The sequence below is a fragment of the Coenobita brevimanus genome, chromosome 100, assembly GCF_032717465.1.
Source record: "Coenobita brevimanus isolate Jiangsu-jjx chromosome 100, ASM3271746v2, whole genome shotgun sequence".
Lineage (NCBI taxonomy): Eukaryota > Metazoa > Arthropoda > Malacostraca > Decapoda > Coenobitidae > Coenobita > Coenobita brevimanus.
In genome coordinates, this window is record NC_137053.1 from 37,685,549 (window position 1) to 37,707,572 (window position 22,024).

At 41.2% G+C, this 22,024-nt stretch overlaps 1 protein-coding gene across 1 annotated transcript in view; it reads right to left on the reverse strand.

Annotated features, from left to right (window-relative positions):
• The window catches only part of nonC (serine/threonine-protein kinase Smg1), a 1,312,439-nt gene that overhangs the window by 189,278 nt on the left and 1,101,137 nt on the right, over positions 1–22,024 (reverse strand). The window contains exon 46 of the mRNA XM_080284159.1: positions 12,858–13,004. Coding sequence (XP_080140285.1) covers positions 12,858–13,004 — 147 coding nt within the window. The remainder of the gene's footprint in view (positions 1–12,857; positions 13,005–22,024) is intronic.

Sequence of the window (22,024 nt, forward strand, 5' to 3'; positions counted from 1 at the left end):
GAAATCCTTCTGGGACCAGTTCAAATATTTAGTACACAATAGAACAGATCTCCCTAAAGTCAGCAAACTCACATATCTGTTAGGACAGGTCAAAGGAACACCATATCAACTGATAAAAGAATAACCAGTAGAAGAAAATAATTATGAGGCGGCCATGACTATCCTTTTAAACAAAACTACGAAGACAGAGAACAAGTTATTACTCAATTACTGAAGGCTCTAAATGAATTACCCATACCTAGACACGATTTTGATTCCTTGCAAAAATTAGAATTGCAATAAGTTGTAACTTAAAGGCCTTAGGTACTTATGAAGATATTAAGACATCACACTGGGTGCTTTCAAGAACTGTGCCCTTAAAGATTCCACCGAAAACCAAGGATGCTTTGTATGGTAGGTATCAAAAGGATATTTTCTCCTGTGAAGAGATTGTGGAGGGCTTGATGCAACTCTGTAAACATTTGCAAGGAACAGTAAAACCTACTGAGGTCAGACAGAAGACTGAAATAAAGAAAAAACCAAACTAACCAACTGGTTAGGAAACCTAAGTCAGAGACAACTAAGTATGTGCCTAAAGAAGAGACAGGTACTTTCCTTAGTTCCTTAAAGGCTGAGGATAAAGTATTAAAGACAAGGAACAGACAAGCTGGTGAAATTAAGGATGTAAAACCTTCCATGGTAAAAGACAGGAAAGTTTGAGTATTTTGTGGTGAGTAACATTCCAGTGCATCTTGTCAACAGTATCCTGATTATGCTTCTAGAGTAGGAAAGCTTCAGGAACTGGGGTGTTGTATAATCTGTATGAACTCCGTACATACTTCCGTGGACTGTAAGACTAAATTAAATCTTTGTTTTAAATGCAAAAAAGATCATCATCATAGTGCTTTATGCCCCAGGATAAAAACTGAGGTTCCTAAACCTGCAAGTGTCAATATGACAGTTGCAAAAGGGAATGCTCCATTAGTAATGCCAGCTGCAGTTCCCACAGCTGATGTGAAAGTATTGTTTGGGAACAGAAACCTATTAGTATGTACCCTGTTTGATACAGGTGCTCAGAAAACCTTCACTCCAGACATTGTTAAGAAATTAAAGTTACCTATTATTGGCAAGGTAAATCTAGCCATTACAGGATTCTTAACAACTATGAAAGCTCAGTCCTTTGATTTACTTAGACCTGTAATATAATTAAGCAGATATAACTGCCGTATAACAACAGCTGTGCTTGATAATATGGAGACAAGTATATATATAAAAGGACTGAAGGAAACCTCTGATCATCTACAAAGCAATGGGATAAAGTTGGCAAAATGGAATGTGGAATCAGATACTGTGGGTCTCATAAAAATGATAATTGGTTCTGATTATTGTGGAAGATTCCTACATAGGACCTTCAAAAGGAATAAGGTACAGTTGTTCAAGAGTCCAGGAGGTAACCTTATTATGGGTCAGTTGCCTTTCCCAAAACAAGTTAAAGGAGAGGCCAAACTAGTAGACTCAGTCTTTGTTACCCCCACACAGTCATTGTTGGTAGCTGGAAGAGGTGCAGAATTAGAACCTACTCAGATAAATGACTTGTTGGATGAAAATAATGAACCTGTACACAAATTGTGGGACCTGGATAGTATAGGAATACACTCTGAGGAACCCGCCCCTGAAGATAAAATAACCTTGGATTTGTATAATTAGTCTGTGGAATTTAAGGATGGACAGTATTGGGTAGGATTACCATGGAAACTAAACCATTCGGAGTTACCAACAAATTACCAAGCAGCTAAGGCTCAGTTACATTCTCTTCTATGAAAGTTGAGAGATAAACCAGAACATCTAACCATATATGAAAATATTATAAAGGATCAATTGAACAATAAATTTATAGAAGAGGTAGACTTCCCAGTTAACCATAAAGGACATTATTTACCACATCATGCTGTAAGCAAGGATTTAGTAACTACTCCCATAAGGACAGCATTCAATTGTAGTAGTAAAGCGTCCAACGGATCAGCTAGCTTGAACGATTGCCTATACTCTGGACCTACACTAACAGAGAAGTTAGGGAATGTGTTACTAAGATTTAGAGAGAAACCTTATGCTTACACAGCAGACATTAGTAAGGCTTTTCTCAAAATAGGACTGAGAGAGGAAGAGGAGAAATTTACAAAATTCCTCTGGCTTCATGATCCTCAAAATGAGGATAGTCCATAGAAAACTTACTGTTTCCGATCGGTGCTCTTTGGCTCTTGTGCTGGTCCTTTCCTACTTTGCAACACTTTAAAGCATCATTTTGAAAATGTCAAATGCCCAGAAATAGGGCAGACATTTTACATGGATAATTTGCAAGGTGTTGCTGATACAGAGTCAGAAACTTTGAAGGCTTATGAAAGAGCCAATTCCAAATGTGGGAAGGCAAATTTGCCATTACAGAGCTGGAATACAATTTCACCACTTTTGAGGAATAAAATAAAAGAGGACTATCCAAATTCTGACATTCCCAAAATTCAAAATGTGTTTAGTCTTAACTGGGATACAACAGCTGATGTAATAAGTTTGAAACCAATTACATTCTCTGATGTCACTCTCACCATGAAGTCCTTGTTAAGTCAGGTCTCCATATTATTTGACCCATTAGGATTGGTCAGTCCTACAGTTATTAGGGGCAAATGTTTAGTACAGGAGGCTTGGCGAGAACAGTTAGACTGGGACACTGAATTGGGTGAAACATATGTGGAACAATGGGAACAGATTAGAAAGGAGTTTGAGACCACATCAAGCATATGTATTCCCAGGAAAATAAACAGTAATGAGAAGTCGTACTTACACATATTTTGTGATGCTTCTCAAAGGGCTTATGGAGCAGTAGCTTATTGTGCAACAAGAGAGGATAGTAAGATCATAATGTCCAAAGCCAGAGTTTCACCAATTAAAGGAAGAACCCTACCTCAAATGGAATTGGCTTTCACAGAAGTAGGAACTAAATTGGCCAATTATATAACCACTACTCTTGATACTCAGTTTGAAGATATCTATATATGGACTGACAGTGAAATTTGTCTTTACTGGATAGGAAAGGAAGACAGTAAAATTCCTTTCGTCCATAACATAGTGAGGACTATTAAAGAGCTGTCTTCCAAATTTAATTTCATGAACGTATCCTCCAAACAAAATCCAGCTGATCTGCTCTCAAGAGGTTCAACCGTAAGGAGATTGATAAAAGATAACTTGTGGTTTGAAGGTCCTAAATGGTTACTCACTAAGGATTGGCCTGAGCAGAAACAGTACAGTATTGCTGAGGTTAGTGTAGTGACATGGATCCTGTAGTACCTGAGCCACAAGTAACTGACATCAGGCAATTCTCATCAATAAGACAACTTATGAACACTAATAAATTGGTTGTTGAATTTTTGAATAAGAAAGTGGGGTTTCAGAAATTAGATCACTTAGAATATTGAATGAAAAGAATACAAAAGAACTCTTACGGGGAAATACATAACCTTTTAGGCCAGGGTACTGGGAACAGGAATAAGCTGATAAAGGATTTAGGCTTGTTCTTAGACAGAAATGGTCTGATACAATGTCGGGGCTGATTAATAAGGGCTGATTTGCCTCTCCAAACCAAACACCCCATTTTATTACCCAAGAGTGGATACTTTGTACAATTAATTATAAAGGAAGCCAAAGATTCCACTCTCCATGGAGGTGTGCCGCAGACCTTGGCCCAAATTCAGGAAAGGTATTGGATTCCTAAAGGTAGGCAGGTCATAAAAAAAATATCTCGAAGACTGCATCATTTGTAGGAGGTATGAACAATGACCATATGACTATCCAGGACCACCGGCCCTACCAAGGGATAGGGTAAATGTAAGTTGGCCCTTCCAAGTAACAGAAGTGGACTACACAGGGGCTATAACTGTTACAGGTGAGGGAACTCCCCATAAAGTTTACATTTGTCCATTTACTTGTGCCTACACAAGGGCAGTCCATCTAGAAATACCGGAAGATCTTAGTTCAGAAACATTCCTTAATGTCTTTTGAAGATTTGCCGCTAAAAGGTCTTGTCCTGGCAAGTTAATAAGCAACAACAGAACTAATTTCGTTGGAGCAGCACCTTTATCATTGAACATAATGAATAACCCAAAGGTTAAGTCGGCACTGGGAATCCGAAATTGCACCTGGCAGTTCACAGCTCCAAGAGCTCCGTGGCAAAATGGATTTACCGAACAAATGACTTGTACTGTCAAGAACTGCCTGAGGAAAACATTACACAGAACTAAGATCACGAGAGAAGAATTAAGAACAGTAATAACTGAAATTGAAACCAGGATTAATAATAGACCCCAGACTTATCTAGATGACACTAGCGTCTCGCTAGATGCCTTGACACCGGCTCATATGTTGTATGGCAGGAAGCTCCATCTGGTGCCTTGTGTGGATGTCCAGGAAGAAGTAGATGATCCTACCATAGAAAATAATGATTTAGGACAACATCTGCAGGAGGGATATCAACAGCTGAAAAGGGTGTTGGATACTTGGAATAGACATTGGAGCGAGGAATATCTTTTGAGCATACGAGACACATTTTATGACCTCAGGCTACCAGCAACAAATCTGTTATATAAATAGGGAATGTGGTCTGAATGAAAACCGAACAACCAAGATCCCAGTGGCCATTAGCTAGAGTGATTTCCATGCACCAAGATTCAGAGGGGGTGCTAAGACTCGTAAAAATAAAATGTAAGGAACATTCCAGTACAAAAACTATCGATAAACTGGTACCCCTTGAGTTAGCGGCTACTCCGGATACAGAGGATGGTGAAAATCAAACGGGTCAGGATGAGCGACCTAGAAGGGCCGCAGCACAGGGTTCTCGAGATCTATGGAGGGAATTCCTGGTTAAGGGTCACATTACATGATACAGCGTATCATTTTACACCCGGCCCCAAAACAGTGGGAAATCTTTTCCCCCAGAGCAGTTGCGCTCTCTACTTTATATAACAGTCGTCACTGGTTAGAAGCAGAGGAAAACTAGATACCATTGTCACTTGTTCAAGTGGTTTTTATAACCCAGAAATTACGTTCTCTTTAATAATTCTTATTATTGATCAATGAAATGCTACTGCGTCTAACCCTCATGGACTACTACTGTATAGTGTAAATACTGTACATGTAATTATATGGAAAGTACCATGGACCTAAACTGCGTCTGCGCGTTAGATGATGTGGCGAGGATGAAAAGGCCTTCATGTAAAGCAGATGTGGATTTAAGATATTCACATAGTTAAAGGGAATATTTGGTTTAACTTTAGTTTAATTAAAACTAAGATTAATTTGTTAGATTTGCCCTGTATATATCATGATGTAATCTAACTGTATGTAATACTGGAATTTATTAATAGCTGGCACCCCTACAATTCTATGAGGAACTAGGGCCTGCCATTTTCTTCACTCTGCTCCTGACAAGGTTCAAGCAGCACATTGTACATACACACCTTAAGGATGTTTGATTGCTCAAGCAACTACAGAAAAGCAGCCTCATCGTCATCGGTTGTCTGACATTCCCTCTTCACTAGCTAGGTAACTTTTACGAATTGGCCAATTCAAGGGGGGATTAGCTAGGAGATGGAAGAGAAATAGTTACTGTAGGTGAGTTATGGTTAAGTTACGGTTCACCTAACCCTATGAGACTTGTTTGAATTTAATTAAGGGCAATTTTAGGGACGAGTAAGGACCTACGAGTTGTTTACTAGGAAATACTAGAAATTTCTTACATTGTGGTGCCCTTGAGAGAGGAGCCCCGATTTGTTTACCAGAACCTCCAAATATTTTTCACACTGAGTTTGATGATACTTTAGACTAAAATTGTGTGTTTAGGTTGATTTATAAACTGCTTTTAGACTTCAATTAATGTGTTTTAGCCACAGGTGGTGTGAACATTGTCATTTTGGGGTACAGTTTACTAAGCTTGATTTTTTTCAGACTTATATTTGACGATATTCAGATTATATTTGTTGGTTTAGGTGAGTTATTTACAGGTGTTAGGCTTAGGTTAGCTTCCTTGACAGCTGTTAGGCTATTTTGATTGCCTTTAAACCTGTTTTTGGACTCATCTGGGTGGATTTTGGACTTGGTTTGGGGGGAACCCAAGGCCAGTAAACAGTCCACATTAAAACACATGTTAAAAGTACCCCAATATACGATACCCCGCCTAACGATGGGGTTTTACCTAACCAATTAGATCGTTAAACCGGGGTATACCTGTACTGTACAAACATCTTTTTAAAAAAGTTATTCACAGATACTCTACCTTTCATTGAAATCGAGAAAAGTATGTTTATTGTTAGTGTGAATATGGCACACAGGAACTACAATATTTCAGTGCAGTAGAGGACCATTCTTCGTAAATTTGACATTCAGAGTAGTGCTAAAATTTCCACTGTTAGTACAATCATACGAGGTCTGTCCAAAAGGAAACTGAGCTTTTTATATAGCACACCAACTAGCCGGTGTTGCGTGATTGCGAAGGAAATGCTGCGTAGCGGTGACTTTGAGCTTTAGTTTAGTACTAGCCGCATCACACCATGTCACTTAGTCATTGAGGTACACATGCTTCAGTGAACGTGTATTTAGTGCCTTTTGTGATTTGTTGTAAGCTGAACAATGAAGAATCATGACGAGAAATGTGTCTGTGTGAAATTCTGCTTCAAACTGGGAAAAACTTTAAAGGTGATGAAACGTGGGTGTAAGGCTACAATGTCAAAACAAAAAGGCAGCGTCAAAGTGGTCTGAACATCGTCATGGCAACAAAAAAAGGTTTGTCAGTGTCACTCAAATGAGGTGATGATGGCTGTCTTTTTTTTACTGGATGGGCGTCGTTCATTCCAAGTTTGTTCCACGTGGTAAGACACTCAATAAACAGTTTTAAATGGATGTTCTAAAGCGTTTGAGGGAGGCATGGACAAACAAAACCTGGATGCCACACCATGACAATGCACCTGCTCACACATCATCTGTTCTCCATGAATTTTTGGCATGGCACGAAACAACTGTTGTTCCCCTGCCGCCCTACTCTCCAGTTCTGGCCCCTGTGGAATTTTTTTTGTTCCCAAAGTTGAAATCTATCCTGAAAGGTTGCCCATTTCAGACAACAGAAGAGACAAGAAAATTCGCCAAGTGCACTAAACACGTTCACTCGTGCGTGCACCTCGATGGCTAAGTGACATGGCGTGATACATCTGGTGTTAAACTAAAGTTCAATGTCACCACTACACAGCAATCCTATCGAGATCATGCCACGTTGGTGTACTATTTAAAAAGGTTAGTTTCTTTTAGGACAGACCTTGTACATATCTGTGTACTACAGAAAGCTTATCCATGAAAAGTATGCAAATTTGCTCACTCAGGGATATCCCAACAAATTCAAGCATAAAAAACTGCCAATGCATTGAGTATGTACTGGAAGCTTGATGGGTGGCAATGTAAGCACTGGGAATGCATACGTGAGAGAATAAAATGACTTCTGGTGCTAAAAGTGTTTGTAAAGAGTGTCTGAGAGAATAGTGTATCCATATGAAATTTTAGACTGGAGTGAGCAAAGTGATTTCTAGGGCACAAAGTGACTGAAGAGAGAGGGAGTGCATAGCGCAGTTAGATGCTGGGGTGTGTAGAGGGTGATTTTTGGAACAAAGAATATTTATACAAAGTGTCTTCATAGGGGTATACTGCCATGTATGTCAATGTATAGTGAGGGCTAGTAATGTATAGCCATATTCTTTGGTATATAAGATGAGTTTTCTCCCCCTACAAAACACACCAAGAAGTCCCCATGCATCTTCAAAGATGAATGTCATGATGTTAAACAGGAATTATCTCTGGCTCTATTCAAAACATCCACATAAACAGGCAGTTATTCTACAAACTGCTGATCATTTGTAGAAAACATATACAATAAAAAAAAATAAACTAAAACTGTTGATAAATTATGAAAAACAAGATGCACTGGTATGTTTACTTAGATGATTTAGGAGAAAACTTCAAGGACAGCCACAACTGTCCTTAAATACTGACAGTAGTGCCACCTGGTATCTGCTGATGAATATACAGTAACTGAAAGTCCTCAATGGCATGAATTTTAAGGGAGAACAAGTGTTTATAACTTTTTATTGGCCTTTATTTTGTGTGATTTTATGTCCTCTTTGCACGAATCATGCTGATACTTTACATGCAATCAAATGGCTTGAGGACAAACCCAGCTGGGTCAAGCTCAATAGGGAAGAGGGTTGACAAAGGCAATTTCTGGTGTACATATGTATGACTGTGTTGCAGATTTTCACTTTTATATAGCAGACTGATGAACAGTATTGAACAGATACTGAATGGGCAGTATGTATATACAAACCCACCTGTTCAAAGTCAGTAAAGAAGCAGAAGGATGGACAGAAGTATTTTGTAGTGTTTATATGTATGACTGTGGCATCTTAGAATGTGGGTAGTTTGAAGAGCAGAATTGGAGAAGTGGTTGAGGCCATGGGTAGGAGGCGGATGGATGTTGGTTGTGTGCAGGAAGTTAGACATGGGGGAGGATCAGCAAAAATAATTGCTGAGAGGGATTAAGATATAAATTATTTTGGCAGGAAGTGCAGATGGCTAACATGGTGTAGGTATGATGGTTAAGGAAAAATGGGTGGAATGTGTCATCAATATAATAAGGTTGAATGAAAGGACTATGGTGGTGAAAATTTTTTTTCAGTAGGCTAAAAATTCCATTTCAACTGGCGTATGCCCCATGGGCTGGTTTGGATGATGTAGAAAAAGACGGATTCTGGGATGATTTTACACGGGTAGTAAGTGGTACGCGGGATGAGACCATAGTTTTGGAAGGGCACTTAAATGTTCATGTGGGTGAAGCAGCTCAAGGATATAAAGAAGTACATGAGGGATGTGCATAAGGAACAAGGAATTTGGAAGGAGAGAGGATACTCAAATTTGGGGAGGCAATGAACACTGTGTGTAACATGTACTGTAATTAGGAAACGAGAGAGTGGTTTGGTTACATTCAATCTGAAGGAAATTGTCAGATTGACCATTTCCTGGTCAGAAGGACTGATATGAGGTTGGTGGAGGATGTAAATATTGTAGGGAACAAAAAGTGTGTGCAGCAGCATAAATTACTGGTATGTGACATGGTGCTGAAGGAGCGGGTGGTATAGATGGGGACCTATGCACCTAGGAGGAAAATATGGACGATGAAAAACCAAGCAGTAAGGGATGCCTTCTATAGTAAGATTAGTGTGGCGGCTGAACAGGAAGCTGTTGACAGAAATTTTAATGAACAGTACAGAGCCCTTATTAACAATCTCCTGAGAGTTACTGATTCAGTGTGTGGATGGGCGGGGGGCCCTCGATGACATAAGGTACGGTAACATGGCGGTGGGATGAGGGGGTAGAAGCTGCAATTAGGGAGAAAAGAAGGCTTTTCCAGGAATGGAAAAAGGGTGATAAAGGTGGGCTAGAAAACAGGTATGCAGGGCTAATTCCAAGTCTCAGGAACTTTTACTGGGAAAATTAAATGGCAGTGAAAGAAGAATATGATATTTTCGGTGGCAAATCAGATGAAGAGGGAAAACATGGATGTTACAGGTGACCAATGTGAGTAGATTGATGAACATACAGTAGTGGTGGACAGTGAGGATACTGAAGATGCCTGGAATGAGCATTATAACCGGCTGCTGAATGAGAAATTTGACCGCTCCAAGGAAGGTTTGGAGTCAGCGGATCCAATGCCTGGCCCTTGGCCTTTGATTAACACTGCTACTATGAGCAAGGCAATATGCAGGATGCTGTTGGGAAAGGTGGCAGGTGTGACTGGTTCATTGTTGAAATGCTGAAGGCACAAGGAGGTATAAGAGTTATTTAGTTACCGATTTCATAAATACGATTATACATGAATGTGCTGTCCTGGATGACCAGCTGAAGAGTGTTAATATAAATGTGTACAAGAAGAAGAGTGATGCACTGGAAAAAAGGGAATTATAGAGGCATAAAACTATGGACCAGATAATGAAGGTAGTGGAGAGAGTTCTAGAAGGTATGATAAGGGAAAGTGATTACTGATGAGATGTAGTTTGGGTTTATGCTAGGCAGAGGGGCCATTGATGCCATGTTCATTGTTCAATAGCTTCAGGAAAAATATATAGGAAAGAAATGGAATCTGCACTTTGTTTTTGTTGATTTAGAATTGGCCTTTGACAGAGTTCCTAGAGAGCTGATGAAGTGGGCAATGAGAAAGCTTGGGATTGAAGTGTGGCTGATTAGAGTGGTTAAGGCTGGTGGTGAAGTGGGCAATGAGAAAGCTTGGGATCAAAGAGTGGCTGGTTAGAATGGTTGTGGCTGGTGGTGAAGTGGACAATGAGAAAGCCTGGGACTAAAGAGTGGCTGGTTAGAGTGGTTATGGCTATATATGTGGGTGCTCGCACCTAGGTGAGAATGAATGGAGATTTAAGTGATGAGTTTTCCATGAACACTGGCGTGCAACAGGGGTCAGTCTTCAGCCCCTTATCGTTTACCATGAAGCTTGATGCCCTCTCACATGACTTCACAAACGGATTCCCATGGGAGAAGTTGTATGCTGATGATCTGGTGTTGATTGCAGAGAATGAATAGGAGATGAAGGGAAGATTTATGATGTGGAGAGAAGGTATGCGTCAGAAGGGCTTGAGAGTAAATTCAGATAAAACGAAAGTGATGGTCTCTGGGACTGATGGCGATAAGTGAAAGAGGTGGAGAGTAGCCATGTGCTGTTTGCCACAAAGGTATGGGAAGTAAGTATACCCCAGTTTAACGATGCAATTGGTTAAGTAAAAACCTATCATTTGGCTGGGTATCGTATCTCAGGGTAGATTTAACTTGTAAAGTCTAGGGATGTGTTTTTGAGACTTGGGTTTCCCCCCCAACCAAGTCCTAAACCCACTCAAATGAGTTTAAAGGCAGGTTTAAAGCCAATTTAAATGGCCTAACAGATTTAAAAGAAGCTAACCTATGCCTAACACCTGTAAATAACTCACTAAAACCAACAAATAAAATCTGAAAATCATCAAATATAAATCTGGAAAAAATCAAGCTTAGTAAACTGAACCCCAAAATGACAATGTTCACCCCACCTATGGCTAAAACACATTAATATAAGTCTAAAAACAGTCTATAAATCAACCTCAACACACAATTTTAGTCTAAAATACCATCAAAATCGGTAAAAAAAAAATAAAAACCCATCGTTATACCGGGGTTTGGCCATTATCAGTCGGGGAATGGTGGTATCTCTACCCATGTCGTTGTGCCGGGGTGTCACATTTAGGGGTATCGTATATGGAGATATACCTGTAGTTCCATCTTGTGCTGCATTTGTGACATGTGGGTGCATAAAAGATGTAGTAGTATTAGAAGTAGATGATGAGATAATGCTGATTTCATGTGCGCAGTGTGTCATGGAGGGCATGTGGAGATTGTCAGACATGAAAGGACTGATCTTGCTTATGGGTATCTTCAGTGTGTGGAAGGGTTTTTTTTAGCTGGGAGAAATGTTATGTGCTGAAGGTGGGGCTGGAGTGAGAAGTGGTTGAAAGAAGTTCGTGGAACTGCTGACTCTCCTGATATTGAGAAAGGTCTCCCTCCATGCTAAGGGATCTTTGTATGTGATGTGTTAGGAGCATGATGCTGGATGGTAGCAAGACCAAGGCAGAAAAGAAAGAGGATATTTATAGACTAAAACGTACAGAAACAACAATGATTGGATGGATGTGCAGTGCGTCTTTGAATGTGAGGCCTGGGATGGGAAGGCTAGGTTTATGATGAAAGAGTTGGGAGGAAGGATGGGACTGTATTGGTGTTGTGATACAGAGGGGTAGATTGAGATTGTTTTGGCATGTGGAGAGGATGGGGGATGACAACTGCATGCAGAATGTGAGAAATGTGAATGTTTTGGGTATGGGCTGAGAGAGATAGACTAAAAAACACCTGAGATGAAGTCACTGTGACCTCAGGGATATGGAACTGAATAGGAAGGTTGCCAGAGAGTGATGAACATGGACAGCTGCCATTACATGACCAAGGCCAACACATGCACACATATTGGAACCTTTCTAAATGAGAGAAACGAAAGTGTGGCACAGATTTTCACTATTTTATTGCTTTTATTAAGTAATAATGAAACTACTGATTGATGAAGAGTGCCGAACGGAGATACTGAAAGGTGAGTGTGCATCTGCGTAAATGTGACTGGATCAAGCTAAGGTTTTCTTTAGACTTTCTCTTCCAAAATTAGTGTGTGTCATACACAGTGCACTATCTTATATGCTAAGAAATACAATACGTCTTTTTATAATGATGAGGGTTAAATGCGTGTAGTGGGGTAAAAAAAAATGGATGCTTGTTGGGCAAGCAGAATTAACTAAAACAGCCTTTATACCTATAAATATGAAACATTATGTTCACAAATTCACAGTTCATATGACTCTCTCAGCATCAAATTTTGTGTAAATACTGAGACCCAGCTGTGTGCAATACAACATTAAGTAACTGAGGTGCATTTAAAAAGCAATGAATGATTGATGATAGTAGTATGTATAGTATTGCCAGACGCCATGTATCCCAAACGGGGTGGCCAACGGCTTAGAGTTAATTGTTTTACAGGGAGGGGCACTAATCCTCCACCAACCCCACTCGACACGTAGGGATGCCAACAGCATCTGGTGTTCCCAGGCGGTCACCCATCCAAGTACTAACCAGACCCAACGTTGCTTGTTGATGATGCTGTTGGCAATATCTTCAAAAACATGAATAAAACAAACCATGAATTAACAATACTTTACCATGTACAGAGTGTGTAACTGCTTCATTTCCAAAATGCGAGCATTAGCCAGTTCTTTAGCATGGGTGATGGATTTCTTCACTACAGAGAATTCTTCATATCGTGGTCGGAGACTGTAAAGGCTATGGTGTTGGTTTGCTTCTGCTTCCTGTTCATCGGAAAAAAAAAAAAAAAATCAAAATTGAAAATGCAAAAATTTTACGAGATAGCAACTGCTTCAAATGATTTTAGTTAAATTTGCGAACCTATTATCCACGTACAGTATTTAATTTACTGTACAACAGGGTGCATCATATTCAACGAAGCCAGAATTTCAAGTCTGCCAGTACTGTATACAGTATATTCCAATGTAAAATTAAATTTTAAAAAACATTTTCTTCATGCATTTCTGTGACAAATTAATTCAATTTGTAACTGTATTTACTGATTATGGTGACACCTAAATTGGCTTCTTATTCACATTACTAGAACATTCTGCTGTTGTAGTATCAGCGGAGATGAAGTGGATATAAGTGCTGATGTTCCACACAGATCCTGACATGCATTTTTTGCATTATTTGAGTGATTTTTACACAGTAATGCCCACAATATATACTATTTTATCTACAATGATGCATTTGAGATGTTTGTACGTGTACGTGTGTGTGATGCATGTTCGCGTGTATGTCTCTCCACCTGTGTCGATTATCAGTGCAACATGAGGGTCGGAACCGCTCCTGGCGATACCCGGCAAATGTAGCCAGCATCCCGAATGCTCAATCCAGCGATAGGGTACTCAGAGGTGACGAGGATCATTGTGAGTGTCTATTTCTGGTGTTGATTGCTAGACGATGTTTTCATGAGTGGTGCAGTTGTGTTGTTCATAAAATTTTAATTTTATAGCATATGTTACAGTGTCCTTTTGGTAGGTGGGGGTGCCCATCATCCACCCAGGTGTAGTGGTACTCTCTTTTTAGGATAGTTCTACACTGAGTGGAAAGCCAAATGAATTCCTGTAAACCAATAAAGCATTGACAATGCTGGGTGGTAACCTTATAACCAACCAACACGTGTTCCCTATGTGACAACAAGTGGGGTGGCTGAGGGTTAGTCCCCCTCCCCGGAAAACAACTAACTAAAAATACGAACAAGAAGCCTCGGACCAGGACTGACCAAAAGATGACAACTAAGGACCGAACAAAGGACATGGTATGGATAGTTCCCTACATGACAACAAGTGGGTTGGCCGAGGGTTGGAGTCCCTCCACGGAAAACAACTAACTAAAAATACGAACAAGAAGCCTCGGATCAGGGCTGACCAAAAGATGACGACCAATGGCCGAACAAAGGACACGGTATGGATAGCTACATGGAATGTAAGAGGTGCAAATGATGAGGTGAAAGAAAGATTGTCCATGTCCTTGAGGCTGACAAAGTGGATGTATGTGGATTAACTGAAACTAAACGTTGAGGTGAGAATGAGAAAGAATGGGAGTATGGGAGGGGTATATGCACGGGAGTAGGTGAGAATGGGATTGCAAAAGAAGAAGTGTGTATTGTTGTGAGTAACAGATGAACAGAGAATATAAGAGAGTATGGATCACTTGGTTCAAGAACTGTATGGGTAAGACTAAAAGTTGGACTACAAATGTGGGCGACTGTGTGCGTGTAAGCGCCAATGCAAGATCGTGAAAGCAGAGTGAGAGAAGAGTTCTGGACAAATGTGGATGCGTGCATGGAAAAGATTGAAAGGAATGAGAGGGTGTTTTTGACTGGCGATATGAATCGTAAAGTAGGGAATGTGAAAGTGGATGGAATAGTTGGTGAGTAGGGTGCGCCTGCAGAGACAGATGAGAATGGCAGTGCTTTAGTGGACATTTGTGCTGGGAGGGGGTTGGTGATAGCCAATACCCTCTTCAGGCACAAAATGATCCACAGGTATACATGGTCAGTGATGAGAAGGGTGGATGGTGAACTGAATGAAAGGAAGGCAATGACTGATTATGTGTGTGTGGATGAAAGGATGTGAAGATATGTAATGGATGCAAGAGCATATAGAGGTTGGGGTGATGGTCAGAATCAAGGTCCAAGTAAAATGGAGAAATAGAAAAACGGAAGGATGGGAGGAAGGAGTAGATGTAAGGAGACTAGAGAAGTTACAAGAGGATGAAAAAAAGGCAGAATATAAGAGAGAAGTGGAGGAACGATTGGGAAAATATGAACTGAAGCAAATGGGGGACATGGAAAGTGTGTGCAAGATATTCACAGAGGAAATATGTGCTGCATCTGAGGTGGTGTGTGGGGTGAAGAGGACGAAAGGGGGTGCAAGGAACAGCATGGTGGAATGAAGAGGTGAGACAGGCTGTGGCACAAAAGAAGAAAGCGTGTAATGAATGGATGAGAAATAGGGGCGTGGAAGAAGTTGAGAGATGGAAGAGTGAGTTGTATGTAGAAAGGAAGAGAGATGAAAAGATTAGTAAGAGAGAGTAAGAAGGGAGTGGATGAGGAATTCGGAAGGAATTTGAGTGTCAAATGGAGGGAATGTTAGAAAATGTTCTGGAAAGAGGTAAAGAGAGTCAGACGGGGTGGCAATGTGAGAGATAAAAATGGTAGATTACTACTTGAGAAGGGAGAAAAAGTGAGCATATGGAGAGAACACTTTAATAAATTGCTGAACATAAAGAATGAAAGTAATGTGAGTATAAGTGGCTGGGGAATGGCTAGGAGAAGGAAGGAGGTGAGAAGACAGGAAGAAATCAGTAGGATGGAAGTTGTGGAAGCATTGAAGAAAGTCAAAATGGGGAAAGCCCCAGGAACTGATGTAGTGTGTAGTGAAATGCTGATGCATGGGGGAGAGATAGTAGTGGAATGGATGTGGAAGATGTGCTGATTGGCCTGGGAGGAACGTAAAGTCCCGGATGATTGGAAGTCAGGTATAATTATTCCCTTGTACAATGGGAAAGGGGAAAAAGAAGTGTGGTAATCTAAGGGGCATTTGTCTTCTTAGTGTAATAGGAAAAGTATACAGTAGGATACTTACTGACAGAGTTAGGGAAATAACAGAGGAATTAGTTGGAGAAGAACAGGGAGGCTTTAGGAAGGGAAGAGGTTGTGTAGCTCAGATACTCATTCTTAGATCTTTAGTGGAAAAGTGTCTAAAGAAGGGAAAGAAGTTGTATGCAGCCTTCATGGATTTGGAGAAAGCATATGACAGAATGGATAGACAAGGACTGTGGAAAGTATTAAGAATATATGGAGTAGATGGGACGTTGTTGAAGGCTGTGAAGAGTATGTATGAGGGTGCTAAGGCTGCAGTGCATGTGGACAGTGAACTGATTGAGTTTTTCTCTTTGAAGGTTAAGTTGAAACAGGGATGTGTCATGTCTCCATGGTTGTTCAATCTGTATATGGATGGGGTTATAAAAGAGATACAAGGTAGGGCAGTGGATGTTGGAGAGGCCCTAGTGAGAGAGAGCAGTGTTTGGAAACTCTCTGTACTGTTGTTTGCAGATGATACTGTGTTGTTAAGTGAAGATGAAGAGGAGCTGCAAGGTTTGGTGATGAGTCTGGAAAAGTGTGTAAGAAACGGAATTTAAAGGTGAATGTAGGGAACAGTAAAGTTATGGTCTTCCAGAGGGGTGAAGTCAGTAAATGTACAGTGAGCTTGGATGATGAGGAAATGGAAAATGTGAGTATGTTTAAGTACTTGGGTATTGTGATGAGTACGGATGGAAGCTTGGAGGATGAAGTGCTTGAAAGGGTACAACAAGGAAGAAAGCTTGCTGGTTCCTTGAAGGCAGTAACGAGAAACAGTGAAGCGAGCATGGAAGAGAAAAAGGTATTATATGACAGTAATGTGATACCAACTCTGACACATGGAAGTGAAGCTTGGACGTTGTTGGAGGGACACAAGTCACGAGTGAGAGCAGTGGAAATGAGTTATTTGAAAGGAGCCTGTGGAGTCACATGGAGAGACAGACTGACAAATGAGGATGTGAAGGAGCATTGTGGTGTGGATATGGTTGTGATACAAAGTATTAGGAGAAACACACTGAGGTGGTTTGGCCATATGGAGAGAATGGAGAGTGAGGCCAAGGATGAAATGGAGAGATGGAGTGGAGAGGTATATAAGAAAGGGGTTTGTGAGCTGCGGGCAGGGCAGTGAAATGGCGGGGGACAGGGTGACTTGGAGGCGATTTGTTTGTGGCCACCCCGTATAAGGGATTAAGGCGTTTGGCAATAGATATATAGATAGACAAAGGGAAATGGGAAAAAGAAGTATGTGGTAATCATAGGGGCAATTGTCTTCTTAGTGTAAGAGGAAAAGTATATGGTAGGATACTTATTAACAGAGTTAGAGAAATAACAGAGGAATTAGTTGGAAAAGAAGAGGGAGGTTTTAGGAAGGGAAGAGGTTGTGTTGATCACATATTCATTCTAAGATCAGATATTCATTCTTGGATATTTAGTGGAAAAGTTTCTAGAGAAGGGAAAGAATTTGTATGTGGCCTTCATGGATTTGAAGAAAGCATATGACAGAGTGGATAGACAAGGATTGTTGAAAGTATTAAGAATAGATGGAATAGATGGGAAGCTCTGATGAATGCCGTGAAGAGTATGTATGAGGGTGCTAAGGCTGCACTGCGTGTGGATGGTGAACTGGGTGAATTTTTCTATTTGAAGGTTGGATTGAAACAAGGATGTATCATGTCTCCACGGTTGTTCAATCTGTATGTGGATGGGGTTATAAAAGAGATATTAGGTAGGGCAGTGGATGTTGGAACAGCCCTAGTGAGAGAGAGCAGTGTTTGGAAACTCCCTGTACTGTTGTTTGCAGATAATACTGTGTTGTTAAGTGAAGACGAAGAGGAGCTGCAAGGCTTGGTGGATGAGTTTGGGAGAGTGTGTAAGAAACGGAATCTAAAAGTGAATGTAGGGAAGAGTAAAGTTTTGATCTTCAAGAGAAGTGAAGTCAGTGAATCTATAGTGATGTTGGATGAGGAGGAAATGCAAAATGAGTGTGTTTAAGTACTTGGGTAGTGTGATGAGTAAAGATGGAAGTCTAGAGGGTGCAGTGCTTGAATGGGTACAACAAGGAAGAAAGGTTGCTGGTTCCCTGAAAGCAGTGATAAGATACATGGAAGTGGACATGGAAGTGAAAAAGTTACTACATGACAGTATTGCGATACCAACGCTAAAGTATGGAAGTGAAGCTTGGACCTTATTCTGACCTGGAGGGTCAGAAATCAAGAGTGAGAGCAGTGGAAATGAGTTTTTTGAGAGGAGCATGTGGAGTCACATGAAGAGACAGACTGACACATGAAGAAGTGAAGGAGTGTTGTGGTGAGGATGTGGATGTGAGAGGAAGCATTCAGAGAAACACACTGAGGTGATTTGGCCATGTGGAGAGGATGGAGAGTGAGAGACTGATGAGAAGAGTGTATGTGAGTAAGGTAGAGGGGAGGAGAGGGAGGGGGAGGCCAAGGATGAGATGAAGGGATGGAGTAGAGAAGTATATGAGAGAGGAGGGCGTGAGCTGGGAGCAGGGCAGTGAAATGGCAGGGGACAGGGCAACATGGAGGTGATTTGTTTGTGACCATCCCTTAATGCGTCTGGCAATAGATAGACAGAGAGATAGTTACGGCTGATGCCGAGGATACTATTGCTTTAAATGTGTTTATGGTCTTCAGTTATGAAATCTAGTGCTGACAATGAGTGGACGAAATAATCAAAAGAGTACTGGTTTGAAACTAAAAGATTTGATCAGCCCACAAGGAGTTCCTTCCGATGGAAGTTCCAACCTAGAGAAATGCATTTCAAAAAGGAATCATGCTTCAGCAAGAAAAGCTAATGTTAGATGAAGTGGACACACATCATTATCCTTTGCCAGGTTTAGCAAATGATTTGGCAGTGCTAGTACTGGCCCAGTGGCATAAAAGCAATGTCAAATTCACACCTCCCTTTGTCTTTCAAGAGTGATCAATTGCTCGGAAGATTTTGACCAGATGGAAGGAAATGGTGGATATTGGAAATGGCAAATTGAAGGGTGCAGTGAGAGAGAAAAGGACAGCTGAGCTTGATACACTGTTTGACATCACGGTCTGTGGACATTAAATCACTCTCCGTGGGGCTGCAGAATCTAGTTTTCTGGCTGTGATCTAGAAGCTCATATCATATGCAACTGTACTCTTGCTGAAAAAGTTCCGAAGTTGGAACTGAAGTGGCTTTTATGACCAGAGGCATAAAACATCCGAAGTTTCTGGCTTTCATATGCCATCTCTCGACATGAAGGAAACGACAAGAGAAGCAGATGCTTCTAATAGGAAAGATGAAGAGCAACAGCTGCAGAGAAAAGAAAAAGAGACAAGTGCAGAGGAAAACAACTACCGCTTGAGGTTGCAGAACTGCTTGAGGGCACACACTTCAAATCCTGTTCCTAGCACAAACTCCAGTGAGAGTACAAGCAATGCATCCACCTCTTCTCGAAGAAATTACATGGATATATCAACCACCGCTGCTGCTGCAGTCAGGTTCAATATGTCCAACACTCCAGCCGCTGCAGTCACAACTGGCTTTTTTCATGACCTCATATGAGCTGGTCATTTACCTGTTAATACATCTTACTTGGCTGTTGACTGAATGAGGATGTGGAGGAGCAAGGAATCAGTACTAACTGCTTCACCTGAGACCCATGAGAAAAGGACAGACGAGAATGATATCACTCAAATTTTCTTCGATCGAAACAAGGATAAAGAAAAAAAAGTCATGAAGTACAGTGAAGAAACTCATCATTTCCACCCCTGAACTGAAACTGAAGAACATTATACTGATACCTGGGAACCAGAAGGAAAATACTACTTCCATTAACTCCAGAGTTACCAGTGTGGAACGACAAGCCTGTGCAAAAAATTGCTGGAGGATTATTCGAATGGATCAGTACTCACAATGCTGTTAGAACATTGGCAGTTGCTGGTGCTGATTCTGCCACAACCAATACAGGGCCTAAAGGAGGAGTCATTATTCATCTGGAAAGATTATTTGGCCATAAGTATCACTGGTTAATACATCAGCTACACATCAATGAGCTGACTTTCAGCCATGTGATGATGAAACTTGATGGACCTCCCATTCCACAAATCTAGTTTCACAGGCCCTATGGGAAAATTGTTGGAAATAGTTAATGACTTACCTGTGGATTTCAACTCAGAAACTCTGCCAGGAGAAGATCCTATTGAGCTGCCCAAAGATGTGGTACAGAGGTTGAGCTCTGATCAAAAGATATCATACAAATTGTTTTGTGCTCTCAGGACCGGCAAATTGACCTAAGATGTCATTCGTCTCAAATGTGGACCAGTGAGCCTATCACACTGGTTGGCAACTGGTGAGGTCCTGCTGATGCTATAGATGAGGCAGCATGACTAAGTGAGAGATTTGAAAAAGTTCGAGATGTTGTTGTGATTCTGTCTGGATCTCTATTTCAAGATGTATTTTGAGATCAAAGTCAAGCACCATATGAAATATGGACCACATCACATTGTCACTGCTCTAAAGTTGCTGAGGAATGAGTTACCTGAGGTCAATAGTGCTATCAAACCTGTGATAACGCGTGACGCATACCATGCTCATAGTGAGGGTACACTTGTTACTCTCTTATGTAGTTCAGATGAGGATGAGAGGGCATGGGGGATCAAAACAACCAAAAGGATCAAAGGGGGGGTTCTGTTTATGGGGAAATGGGACCCATAATGCATTAGAACCCCAGACTGAATGTTGACACTACATCACCAATGAGCCTGACTGAAAGGGATAAAGAACAAAGTTTGGGATCGAGGAGTGGCTAGTTAGGGTGGTTATGGCCATGTATGTGGGTGCTTGCACCCAGCTAAGAGTGAATGGAGATTTAAAAGATGAGTTTTCCATGAATATTGGTGTGCATCAGGGGTCAGTTTTGAGTCCCTTGTTTTTTATCATGGTAACTGAACCCCACTCACGTGACTTCAGAAACGGACTCCCGTGGGAGATGTTGTATGCTGATGATTTGGTGCTGATTTACAGAGAATGAAAGGGAGGTTGAGGAAAGATTTAGGATGAGGAGAGATCGTATGGGGCATAAGAGCTTAAGAGTAAATGCAGATAAAACAAGTGATGAAATCTAAGGTTGGTGGTGATACTGTCAAAGAATAGGGAGAGTGGCCATGTGCAATCTGCCACAACGGCATGAGATGTAATTCCATCTTCTGCAGTGTTTGTAAAAAGTGGGTGCATAGGAGATGTAGTGGTATTAGAGGCAGACTGAGAGATAATGCTGATTTTATGTGTGCAGTGTGTTGGGGGGAGCAGGTAGAGACTGTCAGGTGTGAAAGGACTGAACCTGCAGGTGTGTCTCTTGAGTGTGTGAAAGAGTTTTGTTATTTGGGAGACATGTTATGTGCTGGCGGTGGGGCTGGAGCTAGCTCTGCGGCTAGGGTGAGGAATGGCTGGAAGAAGTTCAGGGAGCTGTTGCCTCTCCTGACACTGAGAGGGCTCTCCCTACAAGCTAAGGGATCTTTGAAAGCATTATATGTTAGGAGTGTAATGCTGTATGGTAGTGAAACCTGGGCAGTAAAGGAAGAGTATATTCAAAGGCTCAAACATACAGAAATGACAATGATTTGGGGGATGTGCAATGTGTCCCTGAGTGCAAGGCCTGGGGGGGCTAAGTTTACGATGGAAGAGTTGAGCGGTAGGATGGGACTGGCGTGTATTGGCACCGTGATGAGGAGGGGTAGATTGAGGTGGTTTGGGCATGTGGAGAGGATGGGAGATGATAATTGGGTTCAGAAAGTGAGAAGCATTAATATTAGGGGTGGGGTTGCGTGGGGAAGACCAAAAAAGATGTGGGATGAGATAATTAAGTGTGACCTCAGAATTAAGGGACTGAACAGGGAGACCGCCAGAGATCGAGCGGCATGGATAGCCGCCATTAGGTGACCAAAGTTGACGCATTAAAGCATGCTGGACACTTCAAATACGAAACACAAACAAATTTGTCTTCACTTGTGGGAAGTTTATAGCGGAACCTGCAGATCTTCTCCAGTCTTCATTGGCAGCTGAGAATTTCTCAGTTCACAATCGAAATTATGAACGTGCAGTCAAGGAAGTCTCTGCTGTGGCCCATGCAGTGTCCGGACACAACAAGAGATGGTTTCG